General features: G+C 36.8%; 1 protein-coding gene across 2 annotated transcripts in view; it reads right to left on the bottom strand.

The window, feature by feature from the left end:
- Window positions 1–509: 509 nt before the first annotated feature.
- BIVM (basic, immunoglobulin-like variable motif containing) overlaps window positions 510–10,005 on the bottom strand; it is a 31,302-nt gene continuing 21,806 nt past the window's right edge. For both annotated transcript variants that reach the window (XM_057400335.1, XM_057400336.1), the window contains 8 exons: window positions 9,044–9,997; window positions 8,419–8,648; window positions 7,934–8,053; window positions 6,214–6,427; window positions 4,413–4,557; window positions 3,432–3,632; window positions 2,529–2,613; window positions 510–1,220 (listed from right to left, as the gene is read on the bottom strand). In XM_057400335.1, the coding sequence (XP_057256318.1) occupies window positions 690–1,220; window positions 2,529–2,613; window positions 3,432–3,632; window positions 4,413–4,557; window positions 6,214–6,427; window positions 7,934–8,053; window positions 8,419–8,648; window positions 9,044–9,997 (2,480 nt within the window). In that variant the 3' untranslated portion in view covers window positions 510–689. The remainder of the gene's footprint in view (window positions 1,221–2,528; window positions 2,614–3,431; window positions 3,633–4,412; window positions 4,558–6,213; window positions 6,428–7,933; window positions 8,054–8,418; window positions 8,649–9,043; window positions 9,998–10,005) is intronic.

The following is a 10,005-nucleotide window of genomic DNA, read 5'->3' as shown; positions in this document are numbered from 1 at the left end:
TAAACTGCTCAGACTCAGAATTTGCTTAAAATATGGTAATATTTTCCAAAAGTAATATCAAAATTTCTGCCCAGTATGCACTGTAAGTATTAGACTCTGCTACTATTAAGGCCAAATCCTAGACAGCTCAGTTCAGCTCTTCATCCTTCAGTTTCCTTCATCATTAAGTTTCCTATGAAACTTAATTGTATGGACCTGGACTTTCAAACAATGAAACAATGAGAAATGAAGTCAGAAGGTCAAATGAGAAGATGAAAAACAGCAAGGACTAAAAGGTAATGTAAGAACACAGGTATGACTAGCAACTTACGTGCTTTTCCCCCTTGACCCACAGGAGCTATAAAAAAATTCTACAATCACTGAGGAAGAGAGGTGGGTAGGTGGGGAAGTCTGAGCCTAACACACATTGTTTCTCTTACAAACTAATTTGACATGAGTTCTACAACCAGTGGATACCTCTTAATGTCACTTTTGCAAATAGATTGTGTCTTTGGACATGGTCACGTAACTCCAAAACTAGAAACTTGACATTTACTTCAGAACATAAATAATCACTGTACATCAGATTACAGACCGACAAATACATAACAAATAGAGATAATTTATTATTTTATCAAAAATTCATCACAATATTTATAAAGCTTAAGTCACAAAACCCATACATAGCCCCTCTTTTTCAAGACTTTTCTTTAAGACGTTTTCTTTTTTATTCTTCTCTTACTCTGCGATTTCTTTTTTCCCTCAAACACAGGTTTGGCAGTCACCAAGATTATTTTTCCCAATTCTTCATCCTCACCACTTGAACTACTGCACCTCTTTTTCTCTTTAGAGTCTGCTGACTCCATTGCAGAGACCTTTTTCCTCCTTTTGCTCCTGCCCAAATCTCTGCTTTCTGATTCCTCTATCGAGGAGTCACTAGAAGTTTCTGAAAGATGCAAATTCCCTATAAAACCACCTCCATAGACATGTTCTTTTCTGGAATCTGAAAGCTTTCTTCTCTTTCCATTTTGGACTTCGGTGGCCATAACTTGATGATCTGTACAGCCTGCAGCATCTTCCCCTTTCCTTTCTTCATGCGCTTTTTCAATCTCCTGAACATCATCAGCTGCTTCTTTTTCCTTCCTCTTCAGGCAAGTCACAGCTCTGCGCAGTCTCTGACTTTTAATAGCTATTTTTTCCTGCTGTTCTAGCCTGAAGAATGAATCAATTCGAAGCTGAGTCTGTCAAAAATAAAACAGAGAAACACCTTTGGAGGTTTTTGTGATAGGAATTCAGTTAACTATATTATAATGCATACTAAGACAAAGGACTAACAAGATTAATACAAATAGATGTGAACAATAAGACACAATATTACAGACATACCTATACTTTATTATAAGTTCTGCAACAAGAACCTTTACAGAAACTAAATAAACAGCAAACTCTGGTGAAATTTCATAAACATCGTCCTTGATGATTAGATATGTTGCTATTTTCAACCTTAATACAGAGAATCTCTGTAGTGCTCTTAAGTATGTCCTTACCAACACATCGTTAGCTTCAAGCTGTTAGAACTACAGAATGCGTATTAAGCAAATGTTACAAGTGCACTTTACATTCCATATGCTAGTGCAACAAAAAGCCCTTATCTGACTCAAGTTCATTGTAACATATGTTGCTACAGTGTAAAGATTTAAGAGCAGAACTAGAAGGGCTCATACACAAAGGGTCCGTGTGACTCAATCACAGCTAGGCTTGCTATATAAACTAAGATAGCTCTCTATATTCTCCCTAAAATTGTATAAAAGAACCAGTGCTTCCAAAGGTTGCTCCAGTCAACCTGAAAGTAAATGACTTTAATTATGGGGTTTGGTACCTTTCACTCCTTTGAGCAACAGAGAAAACCTAGAAGACTAGTTTAGACTAAGGATCCATCTTGCTCATGGCGAAAGGAGAAAAGAATCCAACCTTCGGCGATCAGTTTTAGCACTGACTTTCACAGTACAGCAGCATGCACCACTATTCACTTTTAAGTTTTATTAAAGTTAACAGAACATTAATAATATTACTCTGATTACCATATAAATGTTGCTCAGCAGTTCAGTCTGCGCCCCTCCTCAAAGAATGGGGATGATACCAAATGGTCAGTCTCCATTCACCAAAATCTTAAAGGTATTTTTATAAATCATTTTTAGAGACAGCATATTGTCTTTTAAAAGTACCAGAGGTGCTTGAAGTACTTGCGATTTCAGCTACATCCAGAACAAACAGCAACATCAAGCTGAATAGGTGCTTGATAAGTAACAAAATTTGAAAACAGCAATTGAAATTACATAGAGTTCCTTAAAGGACACCAAAATCATATGGAAATGAAGTCCAGAGAAGTAAGTTTAATAAATTTTAAATATAATATGAATATTTAAAAAAAAATGGCCAAACCCCAGTTTCTGAGAAATTTATTTTAGATTAAAACCTTGCTGTTCATTTTAAAACAGCTCTTACACTTTTCTAGTTACCCTTAAACTACACACAGTTCTATGTTTTACCTGCTGCAAGTTCAGCTGTTTCATCACAGGCAAAAGGATTTCATCTGTCTTCACCCTGGTCCAGCCAAAGCGATTCTGACAGAACATGCAAAAAGTTAAGGACCTTTGCACAGTGGCTGTTACTAGTATTGTACAAACATAAAATAAAGATCTCTCAAATAAAAACTGTCTAGAAGAAAGCTACTCTACTTCAAAGCTTTTTTTACTAAGAAACCAGAGAAAATACTCTTAAGTTACTACAGCTGACTTATGCAGATGCTTCCAGTATTACATTACATATCCTAATCGTGCTGCTACATGTCTATTAGTTACAGATTTTTGTTCTCTAATATCAACATTTCCAAGAGTGTGTCTCAATGAGGACAGAACTCATTTTGGCTATACAGCATTGTCATATGACAAAGCAAGTCTTATTTTTACACTTGCACACACTGGAAGTTTCATTTGCTGTTCAAAATACCATTAGCTCTGCATGCATTGTCATGTACTTTTTAACAATTTTCTGCAGCTCAAGCTGCAATGGATGCAAGAAATACACTGCAAGAAATGCAGTAAGTAATGCAGCTTAAGTCACCATTTCTGCTGACTACACTTTGAAACATATTCGCGGAAGATGGCAGAGTAGCACACTCCTGAGAGCTATGAGATTCTCTTTACATGCAATGTGAAACAGCTTACTCTCTTAGGAGAGCAAAGCCACCTCGTGTGCCACACATGCATGGCTGCATGCCCTTCAGTTCCAGGGCTGGTACCATTGTAGGATATCACAAGCATATGGAGCTAAGGGCCCCTCATACCAATGAGACGTTAAAAACTGGACACACCGTTACTGACTCACAAGCCTTATGAACTTTAATCTGAGCACTCTTCGCTGACAAATCCTGCTATACAGTAAAAGGATATTCTCTGATTTGTTCTACATCAGGCTTCCCCCAGATGAACGAACCCCTTGTCTCATCCACCATAGGATTCAGGTATGCTTCTGCCACTGCTGGATTTGGGAAACCTGAGGAAAGCTGCAGGTCCCGCAACTTCTTCTTGACTTTGGTGTCACGTGGATTAGGTCTCAATTTCTTATTCTTCTGAGCCTCATTCCACCACTCACTGAAAAACAGAGGAAAGTATTCCATAAGGTATAATTTGGAATATCAAGAGCCACCATGCTAATTTCAATAGCCCTAGTCTCCCTACTTCAGTTACTACATAAAGTGAGTAGAAAATTCCCAAATGGCAAAACGGACATATAACCTGAAAGCAGAAAAGACAGAACATACACAGTAAACGCAGCTGTTGTAAGCCACAGTAGCAAACATCATCTGGATTCCCCATAAACTGCTAAACAGAAGGCCCTAAATTTAGCCACACACAGGAAGGATGTTCCACATACAATGATAATTTTAAAAGGTTTTTTTTGTATGCAAAAGAAAATAAAAACTAAAAGTATTTCTAATCATTCTTGCCATTGCCAATACAACTGGCTTAGGCCCTCTACAAATCTTGCTCTTCCCCACAGCCTACCTGTCTGTCTCCTTCCAGGTCATCCATTCCTCACTCATCAAGTCTCTTTTCTCTATGAGCAAGCTACAGCACCTTATCACAAACACAGGGAGAATACACCTCCACTCCACTATGGATCCAACTCCGCAATGAATTCAGAGGCAGTCGCACAGTTCTACAGCTGTTCTATTGTCTTCTTTAGTCTCACTGTAATAGCTGTATCAGTATGTCCCCTTATTTACCTGCCATTTCAAATAGTGACATAATGGAGTCACATATTTTACAGTTAACTTAGTCTCCTTAATGATGTTTGTATACTTAAGCAGCATAAAAGTATATTCACTAATATTATAGAAAGACAAAAAAGCAAAATACGATGAAGCATACGCAAATCTCAAGAGAGGTTCCAAACCATGCCCAGGAAATTCATTCAAAATCTCCATCGCTGTTACAAAGCCAACATTTGGGATACCCTCAGTGTAGTCACTTCCAAGCAAGTATGCCAAATTAATCAGCTTGCTTCGATCCAACCCTGTAACAGAAAGTGCATAAACCAATTAAAACCAGTGGATCCAGCATACATTCCCTTACAAAATTAAAAAATATGTTATCTGAAAGGCAAAACCCGAAAGGAACTCGAAGATATTAACTCTGTAAAAGTACATTTAATTCAATGTCAGAATTTGCTAAATGGTATTCTCGAGCACCTTAGCTCAAGCACAGGTAGTTGTGCTAACTCAACAAATACATCTTTGCCAAAATTAAATGTTACAATGTAGAGACCATCCACAAACATTAAGAGCTAAGAGATACTATTTTACATATGTTTCTCTAGTTTCTCTCCGGTTCCCATCTAATGCTGACCTGCAATCAGTAACACCTGCATCTGAAATAAAAAAAGCATTCAATTTGAATTCTAGCCCATAATATCAATGCCTCTATTTCTTAAAAGTGTTCCCAAACTGGAAGCCTTTGCTAGTGCAGTTATTAAGTAGACAAAAAGAGCCCATGAAATAGCCAGAAAGGAGGAATAACTCAGCTGACCACTTGTACTTAGTATGCTGCAAGATCTGAGGCAATCAGGCTGATTTTCAGTGACTAGCTTCAGGAGTTTAGATTAAAGAACAACATAAATAAATAAATAAAATCAGTTGATAAAAGAAGGGATGCATGTCTAAGCACACAAAGCAAAACTATTGGCATGCTACTCAGGATATCCATCAACTGTGGTGAAAGAAGAACTGTGCAATGCATGTAAAAGGAGTAAAAAGCACAAGACCAGAAGAATGTTACATGAAGAAGACCGATGGTGACTATTTTTCCCCCATAAATAAATAATAGCTCTGGTTTACTACATTAATAACAGAAAAAAAAAAAAAAAAAAAAATCAAAAAAAAAAAAATCACACATTCCCACAGCAAATCTTCCAAGTAAGCTATGGTAGCACACCTAAGTAGGGCAAAGAAATCATTTCACGCAGTTTGCTGGGAGAAGAAACCAAAGACATTTTTCACCACATAAAAATGTTGTGGAATTTTACATGCTGAAGGCATTAAAATATTATTTCAAAGTCTATAGCCTCTCTCAACTTTGAAAACATCAAAACTGATTTTAAGAGTTCTGCTTAAACAAGGCATAAGAAGTTAAAACTAGCTCATATTTTCTTTAATACACTATGTGACACTAAAGTTTTGTAGTTCATAATTAGCAACAATTTGATTAGACTAGTACAAGAGTAATCTGAAAGAAAAAAAAAGCTGTCAGCGTAACTAAATGAAAAACCTTTTACAGAGCATATATGTATGCCAGACCCTCTCCTAAAACATTATGTGTCAGTATGTTCAAAATTAACTTTCATTTCCAGAAACCTATAAATCTGATGACATCAGAATATAATTTTCTCACCACATCAGAAAAGCCATGCTGACATCTACCCAGAAACAGGTACCAGGGTTCATATCTCCAGTCTTGATGTTCATCACACTAACTCAGTGTATTAAATGCAGGCGCCTTAAAATTCAGGGGGGTCATACGGCAATAAAACCAACTGAACGCCTTTACAGGCTCTCCAAAGAGCAGGCATTGTAGTAATAGACACACAAAATTCTGTGGAAATTACAACTTCAAAAAGATAGATGGCAGTGCTGTCTTAAAGACTGTATTTAACGAATCAATACCTGAGGCTTACCTAGCTGGTTTTGAAAATCAACATACTGGTAATACTCCACATATTGGTTTTGGCTGAAGAAATTTTTATAAACATGTCGTGCACCAAATAACCAAACATCGCTATCATCTGTAATTGTCCCAGAGGTCTGATCAGTAAGGTCCAATACAGCACACTGCGCCTCTGCCTCCATTGGAGCTTCAATATACGGAATGCCAAACAGACGGAGAAGCTCCTGTAGGATAGAGAGAAAACAGTTAATATTGCATCTGAAGAACGAACTTCTGTTATACTTCTGCTTTACTCAGAACTGCTAGATTCACACTTGGGGTGTATTAAACATTTCAAAATAAATCTTAATTTCTGCTGAGAAGTGCCAAGCACAGTAAAGAGATTGGAAAGTCACACACATCTCAGGCAGATAGTGCCACGTGAGTCAAGCGCTACTTGACCATACTATTACTGCACAGTCTGAGAGCCTGCTACTTTATTTGCACAAGCATACTTAAGTATTGTGCTTTGCACATCATGGACAAAAGACCATGTGTTACAATTGTGTGGCCTCCATAAAAAAAAAAAAAAAAGATGCACATTAAATAAAGTCATCACTTCAGAGAATAGTATGAAAGCCTATTAGAAACATTCATATCAAGCAGGAAACAGTGGGCAGACTAATCACCCTTTGGATGGCATTTTGATATACATGTATTTAATGCATCTTAGACAATTTGGTTTTATGGAATATATTATTTAACTTCAGTTTGCTTTCACACACACACACACACACACACACACACACACACACACTAGTTTTACAGGCTTGGGTTAGAGACACAATTCTGGATTAAGTCGTCTCCAGAAATTCCATTTACTCTCCTGCTCCAAAGTTGGACGTAACAATCACTGCAAAACCTAAGCTATAAAATTAATGACATATTTGATATGTATACATATATCTGCACATAAACACCCTTTCTTTTCTCCTCACTGCAGCTGGCTTTTGTGCCCTGATAAAGTCCATCTCAAGACTTAAAACTTTTACTGAAATAAAGAGCAAAAGCACAAGGTCAAGAGACTCACAACTATAATGGTTTATCTACCATTATAGGGCACATAGTATTACAAAAGCATTGGCCTTTAAAAAAACAAATTATCTGAAGAAACAAGTATGAGCAAGTATTTAACAAAGGAACAAAAAATTTCAAGCATTTTAAACTAAAATAAAAGCATTTCTATATTTCTTATAATTAATTTACTATGTGATAGATACTATGACTAGGCTATTTTATTATGGATTAACCTTAACACAATGTCATAAGTAGACCTCGCATTAGACTGTATCAACCTTTAAATGCATCTATTAAAGCAGAGGTTACAGGCTTATGCAGGTATTACTGGTGAGATTCATTAAGATCAGTTACCAGGGCATAAACCTGGGTTACCACACAGATTTCTTGTAAGATTTCATTTTTTAATCCACAAGAGAAATTACAATCTAGCTAACATCCAGATTATTCCAATTCCATACTAGAATATCATTATTCTATAATGTTATAGGTTAGAATTCAGTATTGCCTCAATACATGTAATGTTTTAAATCAAGCAGACTAAAGAAAACAAGCTCCTAAGAGGAAAAAAAGGTGACCTGTAATTAAACAAAATTACTAATAGCTTTTGAGAAAACATTTGACTGGAGTTAACAGCATACTGTATCAAACCAAAATGATTCAACAAATACTACCTGGCTTTCCAAGCACATCTGTCCTGTTACAGAGGCGGCAACACGTTCCTGCTTCTCTTTCTGAGCCTGAAGCTTATTCTGCTCAGCAGAAAGGTCATTTTCTAATTCTTCTAGCTCTTCCTGAAAAACAAAACAAGATTTTCATTATTTCAACAATTCAGGTATGTTTAATTAAGTAAATCACGAAGTCTCCCACTATAGTTATTCTAGTAGCATGTGCTCCATTACTTGGAAGTTGACATGGCCTCTCTGACACAGTAAATTATAAAATCAGAGATAGGTCTACCCAGACTGCTAAACCCTTAAAGTTTCCCTCTGAATTCAGGGAGATTATGATTAACCATCATCTTTAAAGAAAGATAAGGTCCTACAGAACTATAGGCATGTATGAGAAAGCAACAAAACAGTAAGAAGTTGTCCAATAGTCTTCCTTAAGAACTACTTGGGGACACAGTACTATCTCAAAACAAGTAACAAGGCGTTACCATACTGATGTCTTGCCACTTATCCTCTCCATCTTTATCATCATCTCCTCTTTCAACACTCTGATTGTTTGCCAGCTGCACTTCAGACTCTTTCAGCAAGTCCTGTGTGACAGTATCATGTCTGTCTGTCTCCACTTCTGGAAGTGCTGTTTCATCACCCAGTTCTTCATGACATTTAGCAGGAAACTCAGCCTCATTACTGATTTCAGTTTCCACTTCAATAAAACTTCCTATGAAAGGAAAATAAAGAATTCAACTTCCCACTGCTTGTCCAAAAAAAAAAAAGTATTCATAAGCATAAGTGATTTTTATTCTATATGCAGTAAATATATACAAGGATTGCGAGATTACAGAAACCTAGTGGTTGATCATTCCTACACCAGCTAAGTTCAATGCACACAAGAACATGCTTTCCTGACTCTCTGTATTGTACACTCAGGTTTCAATGATAAAACACAATACCAAGGGGAAAAAAACAACTCAGATTTTCTTCCTACCTCCTACATACATGCAAATAGAAGTATTTTAAAGCATTTCTTACCAGGAGAAAAGGTTAACTTCAACTGACTACTAATACAGTAAGGTCCCATTTTCTTATGTTTTTATCCAATTAAAAAGCACATACCATCAGAATCACTGTCTTCAGACTGTGATATCTCTTCTTTTTCCTCCTCAGGACTTTTTGTTTCTGGGAAAAATGTAATATCCTTTCGTACTTCAGGTACATTCTCTTCTGTTTGCAACACTTCTTCCTCTACATTTAGAGAAATTTTCAAGTTTTCCTCATTTTCACAAAGGCCTGCTGTTTCAGCATGAATCAAAGACTCTATACTAGTTTGTACAGGAAAACAGTTTGGCTTCTGCATGCACAAGTTTATATTCTTATCTCCCAAACAATTTAACTCTATTTTGGAACTATCATCTTCTTTATCTAAGTCTTCTTTGCCTTTTTTAGTATTGTCAATACAAGAATAGTTTTCAAGTGTGGATATAATAGTGTCTTTGGTTGTAATATGATTTTTGTCCAGCTCCTGACTCTTTTGTTCAAATTCAGCATCTTGCATAACCACCTGGTTTGACAAATTAATTGAAGATGTAGGTATTCTTCTCTCCTTAACTTCAGGAACCTGGTCTTCCTCATCTGAGCTACTAAGCAGCAAATCCTTCACTTCTGATCTTTCTGGTAGCACTCTATCAGTTCTAACAGTAACAACTTCCTCTCTTGTATCATCATCACCATCATCACTCAGAGCTCGATGAATTGCATGCAGTGTTCTTGGAGACACACTGCCTTCCTCTGTTACAGACAGGTCTATGTTCAGTTGTCCTGTATCTTCATCCCCCAGTTCTTCTTCTGAGCTGCTTTCTAGCATAGCAGCCTGGATGGCAAGCAAAGTCCGAGGAGAGGGTGGTGCAGTCACCACATTATCTTTCTCTGTCTGCAGTTTCTCAGTTTCAACTAGCTTTGCATTAGCAGGAGATTCAGCAAATTCTTTCAATTTAGTAAGTTCAGGCATTTTTGATGAGGGCCCTGCAATAGCTTCCAAATCTTGACCTGTAGCTTCTTTTGCTCTAATGCCTAAAAGA

Source organism: Pezoporus wallicus, unplaced genomic scaffold (genome assembly GCF_028554395.1).
Source record: "Pezoporus wallicus isolate ANWC-B61680 ecotype Strahan unplaced genomic scaffold, APGP_CSIRO_Pwel_v1 contig_6846, whole genome shotgun sequence".
Lineage (NCBI taxonomy): Eukaryota > Metazoa > Chordata > Aves > Psittaciformes > Psittacidae > Pezoporus > Pezoporus wallicus.
Note: the sequence above shows the minus strand (reverse complement) of the source record. Positions and strands in the feature narration are given on the sequence as shown.